The following is a 14138-nucleotide window of genomic DNA, read 5'->3' as shown; positions in this document are numbered from 1 at the left end:
GCTCCCAGACTATCTTCTCTTCTCTTCGTTTTAGACCGAAACAATACAAAGAAGTTTTCTCTTCTCTAAGACTGAAACAATACAAAGAAGTTTAACGTTTTTAATTAATAATTACACATTGAACATGGTTACTAAATTTTATTTGGGCTTTTGGCCCTTTTAGTATTAAACAAAACAGTAGTAAACGTGTTAGACAAATATAACTTATTAATCAAAATTTTAGGATTTCACATCCATGGCTCCCAACCCGAGAACATTCGGCATAAGCATGCAGGATCTGTAGACTGCTCAATCAAACACTCAACCTGGATTTAAATAGATTCATTAGGTTATATTGTATGCAAGAACTGAAAAACTCCAAACCTGCTGGTCCGAGGAAAGTCCCTGTTTTGGCATGTTTACTCGAAGGCCTTTTGTATTTTCAATTTTTCTTTTATTGACAACGGAATCCGATTTGGTTTCAACAGCAGTAGGGCAATCAGTTCCTTGAACTACAGAAACTACCAGAGGTAAAAGCTTTCGTCCTTCCGTCGTTGAGAAAATTTTGTTCTTTTCCAGATCATCACAGGTGATTTTAGATGGGTGAAACCCATTCAACAAATTTTCTGTTCTAAGAAGAAATTCTACCGGTGCCCATACTGCTGAATTATTTTCCAATTTTTTGGTTTGAGAACGCTTGGCCATTGTTTCAGCATGTTTTAACCAGTCAAGAGTCGGTTCGGTAACAAAAACAGATAATGCCGCCATAATCGAACCCGATTCTTCCTTGGCAACACGTAAAGTGTGAATCATACTTTCACGAATGCAACCATTGAGGCCAAGACCTGGTATTAAGAACTGGAACTGTGTTGTCAATCGACACGGTACGACTTCTGGCACAGGAAGTTGGTTTGTGCCCATACCGAAAGCCATGCCATAATCAATACTGATTACATCACCTTTAAACAATTATGGTTTTAAAAAATAACGATACAAGTTTTCCACGATGTATACATACCGGTTCTTGTGGAGACAAGGAAATTTGAAAGGTGACGATCCCCCACCCCCAGAGTCCACAGAGCTGAACACAGGGTACCGTGTGACGCTGCTAATCGATTTCGCAGATAAAAATAAGCTTCTGGTGATTGGCAAAGTTTCTTCAAAGCACCTCTGAGACCATAACGATAACTGCGATGAGCCAATTTGAAGTAGTTGTCCATTAACTTGTCTTGCGGAGTGTTCATTACATAGTTTACACTTTCTGATCGCCATATGTTATAGATTGGGTCTTCTTTAATGCTGAATGAAATGCAAATCAATTTTATTTCTAAGCTATTTCATTCGATTGGTAAATTATTTATATGTTTTATACGCTATTGAAGAAGAACGATACTCCAAATCCGTTTCCAAGAAGGCTTTCAAAGTTAGGGTGTCTGTTAACCACTGAAATATTCCACAGGAATTAGTAATGGGAATCACCTGCTCATTAAAAGGATTGTTTCAGATTGGTTAAGAAATCATATATTGATAGAAATTATACCTGAAAAGTTCGAATGCGCAGACTTCGTTTTTTACTCTCAACATCCCTCATAAGGACAACGTCAATTGCATTAAGTAATTGAATGATTCTCTCATCTTGTCTCACATCCTCCCCATGTTTCACAAGGACTGGATATTCTACCGCGCCATTCACTAAAATGTCAGTAATATATACATAGCTGGAATGTAGAAGCTTACAAAATTAAAATTGTGTTTCATCTTACAAACCTACGAATGTCAATCGCGCAGGAAATTGTTTCGAGTTTAAATATTCAATTTTATCTCTAAATGCTTCCACCTTGAGAGTGTTTCCTTTAAATCCGGGAAGCTCTAATAACCCGTTTGAGAAGCTGCCTCCTGGGCGATAATTAGCCAACCAAGGGGAATAGTCTTTAAGGCTTCTAAGACCAGAAAAAGTTTGCTTTTTAAACGAGTGCAATAAGTTGCTAAGTTCACTGAGTCGTCCAGTCTTAAAAGCCTCCTGAAATTTTGACGTGTACATCACACTAAACGAATGATGAACATGGCCGTGTGATGAAGTCGCTGTTGGCGGGGACAAGTTCAAATACATGGAATTAAAGAGCTCAAAGTCTTTCATCCTAGTTTCTGCGGTCAAAAATATAGATTATTTAACTGGAAGCCATTTCTTGTATAACCACATAGTACAAAGAATACCTGAATTTAATAAATCATGAGCTGCTCTTTCTGGAGGTTTCAGATAGTCAATACTTTTCAAAAACATTTTCCATGTTGAATATTCAGCCGTCAACTTTGCTTCGAGTTTGCGAGTTTCATACATGTTCAGCACTTCCTGACTATAAGTGGACCGAGTGATGCCAAAAGGTAGTTTTACGTGGACAGGATATCGCTCTGATATGTCTAGAAGTAATTTTGCAATTGCCGACGACAAAGCGAAATATGAGACAAGTTGATTAACCCAAGGCAGGAACATGGAAGTTGGGACGTTTGAGCGCGAACTCTGGAATACATCCGCAGCTGAACTGTTGTCTTTAACGGCTAAGATGACTAGGGGAAATAGAGCCTGGCCATCAACTGATCCATAGCGCATAGAAGCAAGAACTGATCGTGTAAATCCAATGTTATAATCTTCATCTGTAAAAAGAAAAACATTTGTTCTCGTTAAACTGTAACTAAAAATATTCGATTATTTTAAATTATGAGAGAAAATATACAATACCCGACATTGTGGTTTTCCATTTGTAAAAATATTTAGCCAAATTTAGATAGGCTTCTGACATGTTAGCTGCAACACATTCAATTTCAGCGAGTTTTGTCTGGCGTTCAGCATGTTGCAACCCTTCCCTAATGATTTCTTTAGGTTGAACATTCCACAACTCTGTCAGTTTAGCCTGATTGGTAATCAAATCCTGAGGCTGCATGTTGTTTACTACTTGAAATACTTGAGCACATAGAAATGCTTCAAATCTTTCAAGGTCGAGTTTCCATAAAACTAAATAATAATGTGCTTTGCTTATTTTCATTACAGTTTACCATTTTTAACAATAATTTAGATTTTAAGCAATAATTACCTTCTTCCGAGGAACTGCTAGTCGTAGTTACAGCGACACGGTTGATGGTTTCCTTTGCAGAGATTAATCCGCATAATTTAGTCAATTCAATGTCGGATCTCAACGCTTCCATGGCCAGAACTTTGCTCTGCATCAAATAACGAAGAGACATCATTGCTGAATCGTGGAGATCAACAGCTCCATCAACAAGTTTTCGAGCTAGTCCAACGTTCTTCTGTTCTATGGCAATCGAAGCCAGTTGTAGACGCAGTGAATTAACCGATGCCACATTACTTTTCGTCTTGTCACACTTAGTAAAAAAGGTTCTCAGAGCCAAGATAGAATCCCAGACGACGACGTTGTCACCCGTATGTGGAAGACTCAGATTTTTCGGGATATCAGACTGATGTAAGAACGTTTCAATCTCAGTGATGATGCAGACGTGTTGGAGGAGGTTTTGTCGGCCGCCAAAATTCAAGGCAGACAGCTGACAGTAACGAGAAATGAATTCATCTGTGGCCTTAGAAATGCAGGTTATGGCCCGATCTCTATTTCCATTCCGCAAAGCCAATGCAGCCAAGTCGGTTAAAAGCATGGGATCAACGGAAGGCAGATGAACGCTGTCTAGTTCTTTGATTTTGTGGCCGGCGGGAAAGTTTTTTAAGGAATTTCGAACGCGGGATCGGATATTCCATGGCTCCGTTTTCGGTTTGAGGCGACTAATCTCGTCCCACCTGCCGAGTTCCTCGAGACATTTGAATCCATATTCGCGACAAAACATAATCTCAGGTGAGGGTGATACATCACCTAATGTTTGACTGTAGGGAAACAACGAACTTTAGAATACTAATTCATTTACAAAAAAAAAAAAAAAAAACCTAAAATCAATAAGCAAAATTATACCTATAATACTGAAAGGCTTTGTTCCAGTCATTCTTTGATTCACTTTCAATGGCTTTCTTAGTTGAATTGTTGCAGCCAGTTAGATAGGTCACTACGGCCCTCACGTTGTCCACATCTTGGATATCTCCGTACAAGTCCGCTACATGGAACCAGCTACTGCTTTCGTGTTCCACCTTCTCAAGTCTAGGTTTCTTACTTTGTTCTAAATGGATGAGTACTATAGTCAAGACTGGGCCGATCCGATAACAAAACAATACTGAAATTGTACTTACCTAAAACTAAGCAATCAGGCAAACAGGACTCTATGACCAAAATGCCCAACGATTGCAGGTGACTTGCTTTAATTGATTGAGCTAACTTTTCAATATCTGTAGCAACATCAACCGAGTTGGTCCAAAAATATTCCATGATGGCAGCTAACAAGTTGGAGTTGCTGCTGCGCGGCTGGTGACGCTCCACGATCGACTCGAGAGCGGTGTTCAGTTGTAATGCGAATTCACTATCATCCCCTTGAATTTCCTTTATTTGTTTCCGAAAAGCGGAAAGAAGATGGCAAAACAAGGCTTTAGCCAATGCAGCATCATTTAGAGCCACTGCGCATAGCGGTGCGATTAGCGAAGATGGCGGTATTTGAATATCAGGTAGTTCGCCTATACGATACTTGCGATAAAGCGTAGGTGGACTAGAAGTAGAAGTTTCTCGCTGTGGAAAAAAACAATAAAAGTATGAAGCTGTGTGGTACAGAATGGTATACTATAAAAACACAAAAAAGATCCCATTACGTACCTTGCTTTTCGACCGATTTTCATAGCTCAATTTAACGGGTGGCGGGCCTGTTGCAGTGAATCTTTTCCACGATTTTAACGGACTTTTAAAAGTTTCGTTCACAGGGTTTGGCAATGATGTTTTCTTCCCCTCCATTTGAGACGTAACAGAAGGTTTTGCTGATTGTGTTTCAGCCATCAGCCAATTGGCAGGTGAGGGAGTAGGGAGAAAGGTAGCGCGGCTTGATACGCTTTGTGTTGCGCGAAGAAATCCAGGCTAAAGCAGAAACGGAAAATAATGTGATTACATTCGGAGAAGCAATAATACACAAATACATTCGATTGTTATTGAATTTACTTGAATTGATCCGTAAGAGAAACTACGCCCGAAATTATTCCACGAAGGCCGCTGGGAGAGAGATTGTGAACTTAGAGAAGCCAGATCCAATAGCTGGAACGGGATATCGTCCAAAGGTTGATCGAAGATAGATTCTCTATATATATGACTATGAGTAGTACGCTCGAGGAGAAAATGCAAACTGTACGGCAAGAAATAATCTTCTGATCCAGGAGAATAAAAATCCGTCACATAAACTAGGAGGCGATCCATGGTTGAATTAGGAAGTTTCTCAGCAAGAAAGTTTTGCATGTTGACGGCGAGTTCCTTATTTTCATCGGTGCAAGCGCGTAAAATCGCTTGGGCAAATTCAGGGTCACGAGGGTCACTTAAATCAAACGCTTTTTTGAAGACTTCGTAGAGACGTGAACGACACTGGACATTTTCGTGACGCGACAACCGAATCAGCGTTGGCCACAGCGGTTTCCATTCATTAATTTCAAGGCGAGGGATAAGATCTTTCACCAGCGATAGGACAGGACACAATTCAGCAGAGTTAGACCCTTTCAAAACGGATTCGATTGTTTTAAACCCTATTTCTTTCCAAGGGTCTTCCATGTAATGCCATGATATGGCCAAGATTTCTAGACAATTGGCCTAACATAAAGGAAAGTTAGAAAATTAGAATATGGCGATGTTAAAAATTGTTTTCCTACCCTGAGGGTTCCATAAATACTTCCGAATAGTGCGAGGTTGATGCCAGCGAATTGGGAGAGGACAGGACGGTATCGAATAGCCACCTCAAACAAAAGATCGACAAAAACATCATCTTTGTTCTTGTTGTGCCACATTTGAAGTGCTTCGCAAACAAGTTTTTCAAAATCTTTGTCGGTCTCTCGAGAAAGAATGGATCCGCAGAGGGCAGCGCAAGACCGACTCAAATCCCGCTTTTCATCAAGTTTCAAAACGTTTGCCAAGCGTTGTTTGAAACGGGAATTTTGTTCATGATTCTTTGGAAAAAATCCATGCACAACAATAACATCCAAAATTTGCAAACCCAATTTTGCCTTTTTTTTGTCGGACGACAGCAATTCTTCCACAATTTCATATGGAATGCTTAGGGAGATTTTGTCCCACACGCAAAAAATAGCTGCAAGCATTTCCTATGTAAAGTTTTCTGTCAAAATGTGATCTTTTCTGACGTAAAAATATAACTTACCATATTATCTCGTAATATTTCTGAATTTGCATTATACATGTTTTTCAGGATGAATTGTAGTACATTTGAAGCCGCTTGAGCGAACTCTACATCGTCAACAGAGGGTGGTTTATCTTTCGACCACTCGAGCATGACGTCAAGACCTTCACGGAATAGACTGTTGAGTGGTTCACCGCCAATCTTCCGTAAAAATGCAATTAGTAACGATTTGTACCTTAAAGGGGAAACAATATGTTTTACCACAATTATAATAACTAGAAACAGGATTTTTGTACCAGAATTTCGCGTATGGCTGGAATATAGATTTCAAATTTATGACAAGTCGAACGATGAATAGAACGACGTTTGTATGAGCAGATGGATTAAGTAAAGTTTCTCGCAAACTATTCATCCATTCCGGTTCAGAGTCAGCTAGAACAGTTTGTTTGGCATAAAATTTTTCTAGAAAATTTACGAGTAAACCCATGCAGGGATGTTTGTTTAGGTCATCTAATGTGAGATACATTAAGGATGAAGATGCTTCTTCCTAAAAAAAGTTGAAGGAAATTAAATATTAGAATCGTAAAGCAAAGTAGAGCCAATTATTATTTACATTTGTTGATGACAATACCGATGCATTTCGACTATCATCATAGCTCCCAAAATCCGTCGATAAAGACGCCTGGTTGAAATCAAATCGATACACATCCTCACTGAGGCTTGATCCGAAAAGAAATTGAGATGGAATGTATCCTAACGTTTTCAAATGTAATGTTCTTGTTAGTTAGTGATATTTTGGAGATGGAAAATATTTTACCTTTATTTGGCCGATTTTCAGCTGAAACGGCAGGAATGTAAACAAGGAATCTTTTACGATGACGCTCCACTTCGACCGTCAGGTTGTATTTTTTAATTGTACCAACCACGGCATTCCAAATTGCCATTTTCTGACTCATTGGTTTAAAAATCAATCGATACACACGTACTTCGTCTAATGATGGGGTTATCAATGCAATTGCTAGCATTAGTTTGAAAGCAAATCTCTCCAAATTCTCAAACGTTTCCACTTCATTATTATTCCCTGGGACAACGATTTTTTGAATATTTAATACAAATTGCATTAAACATTTGATAAGACCCTTGCTGTCGCCTGATGGCTGTTGTGCTTTTTTCAAGGCACAGAAATTGGCGTTTAGGTGGTTAGAAAGTCGTTGATAGTCGACACGAACGAGAGCAACCGCAAGAAGTGCACACAAAGCTGATTTTTGAATGAACAATTCGGCTCCAGTGCCCTTGTTGTCATACATTTGGAGGACATCCGGTAGTAAACCATTCAGATGATCTTCGACAACTGAAATCGGAAGCGCCGTCAATAGTGGCACGTAAAGCATTTCTATCTCATCAATTCTAGTCTTGGGATTAATCGCCCGCATTTTAGCATGCTGATAGAGTTTGGTCAATGCTTGGTTCAATGAATGTCCGCAGGTACTTTTTGCCCAATCTTCGTTTTGCACCGATTCCATGAACGCCGGAACACAAGAGTGGCGAGGCTCTAACGCAAACACATCGACGAGAAAGTGGAAAACTACCGGGACTCGTATTATCCCGATCATCCGGTTAACGATGGAATAGTAAGTGGTCTTGTCTGAATTTTTATCCAATCCTGTGGTCTTGCTGGGAAAATTATGCGTAAAAAAATTTTGCAATGAGGAAGTTAGACTTTTTTCTTCAGACTCGGAGCAATCGGTGATAAAAATATTTAGCAACTGCACCAGTTCACTCGCAAAATTGACGTCAGTACTGGGGTTCCAACAACTGATGATCCAGCGCTTAACATCGCTATTCCGACCAACTACATCAATGTCAATGATTGCAATACAGTTAACAATCGACTGAAGATGACATTTTTGGCGGTAATCTTCTGCATGTCGCTCTAACACACTCCAGGAATGCAACACATTTTGAACGATCCACTTTTTCTTCGAGAGATCCTGGGATTGATGGGCTACTTGTAGAAGTTCCAAAAGTAAAGTCCACTGTTGAGGGTCGCCGTTGCCTATTTGGGGGAGAAACGGCTGCATACTTTGAAGTTGACGGACAACGACTGGAAGCACCGATTTTCCAAGTTTCGTACAAAGATACTGTCCATACGTAACAGCAGAGTTCGGAATATTTGCAGAATTTCTGAATTCATTGACTAGAATTTCAATGTTGAGTCCCAGTAAGAGTGCCAATTCCATCAGCATCGAGGATGACTTCAATCGGACGGAAAAAGAGTCGGATCCCGTATTAATTTGACTTCTGTTTAGCAATGCTTCGTCATTGTTAACGATGTTGTCGACGGCCATTTTCAAAAGAGCAGTCGGAGATTTGCAGTAGGAAACGTTAGCACCCATGCACCCGCTGGTGGCGATTAGGACAAACCCTCGAACAATATCCAAACTATGTCTTTCAGCAAAATCAAAACGATCCAGTTGAAATTCAGTTAAAACGGAAAGGATGGCTTCATTATGTTGGCTCAACAACGGAAAGAGTTGAGTCTCCAAACATGTGTAGAGTTGTTGTCTTGATGCTGCAGTATGAACAGAGAATCCCAATCTCGACGGGAAGAGGGAGGCACGGACCAATGTTTTGACATGAAGAAACCTGCAGTTCTGTGACTTTGGTAAATATTCAGTTAGAAAACCTATCCACGCCATGAAGCTTTCGGGGATCCTGCCATCATTTAATGGAACTTCCGTATCAGAGGATTTTTCTTCAAGTTTTCTCTCGAGGTTTCCGACGAAGACTTCAAGTTGCATTAAACTGTTGGCGTCGGTATCGCATTTGCTCGTTTCGATAACATCAAGCCGAAGTAGGATGCGGTATACATCAAGACGAGCTGAGAATGGGAACTTGCAAGGAAGGAGATTTTCTAATGGCCGTCTAGACAGGAATTGTGTTACCACTTCGGTAAGCGATTGAGGACGAGCTAGAATTTCACACAGTTCTACGCAGATGTGCCGACAATGCTGCTGCGATCCAAAAATGTGTTCCAACAAAATTTCAAGAAGCTCAGATAGGGTTCCTTGGATCATGAATGGGGCAACTCGTCGTCGAGCATCAGGTTTTTCAAAGAGACTTCTGTTTAAGATCACCGTTCGCATTAGGTTGTAGAGGACCTTTTTTGATTCATGTACAGTTCCCAATGAAGACGCGTCTTGTTCCGCGAGCGACAGACAAAGGACAAAATGAGTCAAAAGATCCAATGTGTAGATGGATGTAAGCGGTTCATATTCCCGCATAACGCGATAGAGCTTGTTTACTACGATTGCTGCACCTAACCTGTGATGCGGCGATGGATGGGTAGCTGAAGCGCGCAGTTTCTGGAAGATAAAATCTGGTACGGCAGGGTCTTCCCAAAGAATTTCATCGCTGCTTTGTTTGACAGTCCATTTCAGGAATTCTAACAAACAATCGCAAGCAAGATCACGCACTAAAGATGTGTCAAGGCCGCTGCAAGCAGATTCCATTAACTGCTCCAACAAAGCAACTGTTTCGGCTCCCAAAACAGTTCGACGTCCGTTCGACTTGTTTTGACAGAAAGTTGGACGGGAAAACCAATGCACTAACTGAAATCAAATGCGAATTCTGTCAGAAAACAAAATTTTGATAAAAAAAAAATTACAGTACTTGGAATAGAAGACTATGGAAGAGTTGACGGATGACTTCATCAGAATCTACGGCCAAGTGCAATATCACTGGAAATGATTTTGAATACAAAGGAGTAAGTGGATAATGCAGTTGAATTTCTTCGGTACGACGTGAGATTGTTCCAGTTAAGAATAGGATTGATGCGTGAAGGAACTCGCAAGCCGCCATTCGTGTTTCCGACTCACCTAATTGATCAGGATATAAAACAGGTTAAAACAAAATTGTAAACATGGAATAGAAAATAAAATTATGTTTTCTTATTTTACTCGTATGCTGTACTAGATGCAGTATACGTGGAAGAAACGCATCTAGTTGAATGACGGGCTTCATATCGGACAGCGGAAGTCCGAATTCTAAGTGGCCACTGATTTGCCATCCAGTAGCTGAATGAGCAATTACGTGGTCTTCGTTTTGATGAACCAAACGGCTGCATTTAGGTCCCATACGGCCAAGTAATTTTACAATCCTACGCTGAATGTTTGCCCAAGCTTCTCGATCCTATGAAAAGAATATATCGTACCAAAGAGGAAGAAAATTCCTAAACTTATTTCATGAATACAATAGTAGGCGTTGCGTTTGCTTTGGATCGATTTAATCGTTTTCCGCTAATAAAGGGCACTTCCTTGGTAAATTTTTCCACACTACTCAAATAAGGTTCGAGAAAAGGTAGAATTTCCTCCATTATGGGATCGATGCAGGAAAAGGATAATGCTGTTTGCCAATGTTCTAATGCGTTCAACGGCCATTCAGCCATAGGCGGATATGTCAGACCAATCTTTAAGGCTGAAGCTAAAGCACCGGTGACTGAACTACTGAGCGAGGTCACCAACCACGCAGGACTTGATAAAACAGCCTACAACAATTTTTCAAATAAATGAAAGAAAACAATCAAAAATAAAAATTTAGCTTTTACCTGAACGGCAGAGACAAGGACATCATCTGAAAGTTGCGCTAGACGATTAATTAGGCTAGACATGTACAATTCATAGGTGGGGTGATGAATAACGGGTAAATCTTGCCCTATAATAGACAACACCAATGCCAAAACACGGTACAGTCCCGGAACTAATGGAAATTTCGTTGACAATTCAACAACTTCTCTGCCGAATGGAATAAGCTAATAAAATTAATAAAAAAAACACAACAATAAATAATAATAATTAATAAAGTAAGATGAAAAATAATAATTGATTTCACTAGCACTTACCAAATCTTGCAATCTTTTCCTTGGTTCAATAATCTTCAATAAATCCTCGAGTAAATCAGCAAGGTTGTGGAATAGTTGCCAATCTGCAGGATTTCGTGGACTACTTTCAGCTTTAATCAAGAAATAAAACTTTAATTGTAATGAATGAACGTAAACGTAGTAACAAATACTTTTTTCTCCGTCTACCGTTGAATCTTCCATCTCATTTACTGAGAAATTTAGACGGCTGATTATTGTGGAAATGGCAGTAACCAACTGCCCATCTAGTACTTCAGAAACTCGAACACGGTCCTCCAGACTAAATGGAAGATCCGTCTGGCACGAGAAATTCATAATTGTAATCCAAAGAGAGGCATACTTCTTTATACTGTCAGAATCAAGTTCTGGTCGGGTAGAACGAATTAAACTTTGAATCACTAGAACAAAAAAAAAAGATACATACAAATATATATAACAGTAGCCTATTAGTATTTAATAACATACCAACTTCCCTCACAAAAGCAGAAAAATTAATAGGGTTCTGTACAGCAGCATGAACACCAACTAAAAACACGGCAACTGATCGACCACATCTATTTCGTTCAGCTTCAGGAGTCAGTTGTTGTTCGATTTAAACGTGTTGATTAAATATGTTAGAAAAAAGGAATATTTCAATTTAGTACCTATATCCAAATAGCGCGAGAAAAGATGGACAAACATTTTCTGTAGCTGCTGTGTTCTTTCAATTCCTACGGGGGTAGCATAGCGCATGAGAACAAGTCCAAGGGATTCAAGGCAAATAGGAAAAAGATCCAAGCTCTTTGAAGTATCCTCCCTGCAGAATTTATTAAATTGTTAGTTTTAAGATGGAATTTTAATTGATCAAAAGGCCTGCATACTGGATACAAATAAACGATGTCTTATTGAGTAGATACTCAAAAATGTGTGATACATTCTTTCCAGAAACCAAGAAGCTACACTCGCCCAAGGCTTTAAGGCCAACACATTTGAGCTGGAGGGAAGCCTGATCAGATTCCAAAATCTCTATCACATTCTTCATGAAAAACTAAGAAGATAAATTTTAAACAGAAGAAAATATACATTAATACACATGAAAATGAAAACCTCGAGTATTGATGATTTGTGTGTAGCATCTGATTCAATCTTCAAAATTTTTACGCTTTCGTCAATAAACTTCCCAAGTGCTTTCAGACCACTTTCAAGAATATCTGTTTTTTCGCGCAAAGCATAAGATTTCAAGTTATCGAACCAGGATTTGTATTGCTTTAGCAGCAAGTTATTGAAGAGAGATGCGTGTTCTTCCAGCATGTTCAATGCGGCTGTGCATAAAAAACAAAAACAAAAAATAAATAGTTCAGGCAAAATAATGAAAAACCAAATGTTAATATAACCACCTTTTTTGGTATGAACTCTCTTATCGACCAGTAAAAATTTCGTGAGAAGCATCAATAAGTAACTATGAATTTTTTCCCTACATTTTTGGTCAACGATTGAATTAAATGAATGGAGAAATCCTGTAAGAGCTTCAATACAGCCTGCTACACGTTTATCTTTGAAATCATGCTGCCTTTTCACCTTTAAAGAAAGAAAAAGAAAAATTATTTGATTTTACAGAACGTAATTATTTACGTTAATGTTTAGTTACCTCCTTTTCAAGTTCATAAAGGAGTTGGTTAATGATGCGACTGGCCTTTTCCTTCAGTGTACTAGGAAAGTACTGGGCCAGTCTGCCTAGGAGTACTAGGAAATTCATTTTCGCTAAAGTAAAACATAAATATTATAAATAACCATAGAAATACATATCTATGCATACACAGTAATAATACAATCTGCATAACAAACAGGGTAATTATACAATAGTCTTTTTAATTAATCACCTTTGCTTGAACTATCATCAGAAGATGTAGCCATTTTTTCAAAAAGCATATTAGAAAGGGCTGGCAAATTCAGTTCTTCTAATATTTCTGTTGGTGAAGTTTGAGCAGTAATAACAACTTGGCAAAGAACAAAATAACAAGCTCCTCGTATCTTAGAATTTTTGGAGTTCATGTACATCAATGCTAAATTCTTAAGGTAAATGAAAGTTATACTATTAGGTTTTTACACATAGCTAGGTAATATTAATTATTTTCCATACTTTAATAACCACTAAATGGTTGCTCATGGATTCTCCAAATTTTTCCAGTAAATCACCCAAAATTGACAGGGCACAATTTATTATTTCTGCAAAGTTGTCATCCTTTTGAGAATCTCTGAACTTGGACAACAAGGAAATTAATCCAATTTCTTTGTTTAGTAAAGCCGAGACAACAGAATCTTTAGAAAAAATACAATGTAAATGAATTGATTAACATGTTTTTGATGGGACCAATATTTGAAACCTACTGTCTTTGGTTTTGGATACAACATCTTTAATATCCTTGATTTGCTCCAGCATATCGCTGCACGTTCCAGAATGCATCTGAAATAGATAACCTTCCAATACGCTGTCCATTTTATATTCCTCGATGTTACCGACAACCGGACACTTTTAAAAGGCCAACTTCTTCTCGATTATTCGCAATTTTTACGACTTTAAAACTTTAATCATACATATTTAAATGTTAAGACAAGTTTTCAATTGTAGTGGTTCTTCAAAATTTTGCGATCAACGTTAACTCACGTAGGTTATAGGCCTAAGTGATGTTTTCATCCCTCCCGGGTTATGATGATTCGGCTGCTAGAATTGTGCTTTTGCGTAGGCATATTTGCCATGACTGATAGTTAGGCGTAATACATATTTGTAAAATATTCGCTATCATGGTTTTAAAATATCATTACGTTACTTTAAAAATATTTAAAAAAATTATTACCAACTCATTCCTCAAATGGGTATAAGGATTCAACTTTTTTGGAAATGAATAAATGTAGGCTATTTTCTGAAAACAAAAAAAAATCCAATGTATGATTATAATGCGAATAAAAATCAAGAAAAAATAATAATAATAAA

At 38.5% G+C, this 14138-nt stretch overlaps 1 protein-coding gene across 3 annotated transcripts; it reads right to left on the bottom strand.

Annotated features, from left to right (window-relative positions):
- Positions 1–123: 123 nt before the first annotated feature.
- On the bottom strand, positions 124–14115 carry LOC124204964 (DNA-dependent protein kinase catalytic subunit-like). Of its 3 annotated transcripts, XM_046602225.1 has the most exons (35): positions 14002–14115; positions 13812–13943; positions 13535–13729; positions 13287–13465; positions 13027–13216; positions 12795–12907; positions 12544–12724; positions 12254–12468; positions 12028–12194; positions 11812–11963; positions 11633–11734; positions 11320–11565; positions 11150–11259; positions 10856–11059; positions 10502–10795; positions 10209–10440; positions 9922–10127; positions 7067–9860; positions 6863–7002; positions 6546–6796; positions 6271–6484; positions 5768–6214; positions 5073–5708; positions 4737–4991; positions 4223–4652; positions 3951–4152; positions 3069–3865; positions 2717–2989; positions 2194–2631; positions 1747–2124; positions 1520–1671; positions 1352–1458; positions 998–1278; positions 364–938; positions 124–305 (listed from the first exon to the last, which is right to left on the bottom strand). In XM_046602225.1, exons 3-35 carry the CDS (start codon positions 13641–13643, stop codon positions 228–230), a joined length of 11148 nt encoding a protein of 3715 aa, XP_046458181.1. In that variant the 5' UTR covers positions 13644–13729; positions 13812–13943; positions 14002–14115; the 3' UTR covers positions 124–227. The 3 variants fall into 3 exon arrangements, with proteins under 3 accessions (XP_046458181.1, XP_046458178.1, XP_046458180.1); XM_046602222.1 differs by having other exon boundaries at positions 13535–13943; XM_046602224.1 differs by having other exon boundaries at positions 13535–13943; positions 14006–14051.
- Positions 14116–14138: the final 23 nt, after the last annotated feature.

The sequence above is a fragment of the Daphnia pulex genome, chromosome 10 (assembly GCF_021134715.1).
Source record: "Daphnia pulex isolate KAP4 chromosome 10, ASM2113471v1".
Lineage (NCBI taxonomy): Eukaryota > Metazoa > Arthropoda > Branchiopoda > Diplostraca > Daphniidae > Daphnia > Daphnia pulex.
This window is presented reverse-complemented; position numbering and strand designations above follow the sequence as displayed.

What these genes read in the sequence shown, in the direction of transcription:
- LOC124204964 (XM_046602222.1), bottom strand. Translation starts at nt 13,643, where the DNA reads ATGGACAGCGTATTGGAAGGTTATCTATTTCAGATGCATTCTGGAACG. An exon ending in ATGGAAAACCACAATGTCGG is followed by an intron (nt 2,632 to 2,716) that starts GTATTGTATATT and finishes TTCTTTTTACAG; the next exon opens with ATGAAGATTATAACATTGGA. An exon ending in TCATGATTTATTAAATTCAG is followed by an intron (nt 2,125 to 2,193) that starts GTATTCTTTGTA and finishes TTTTGACCGCAG; the next exon opens with AAACTAGGATGAAAGACTTT.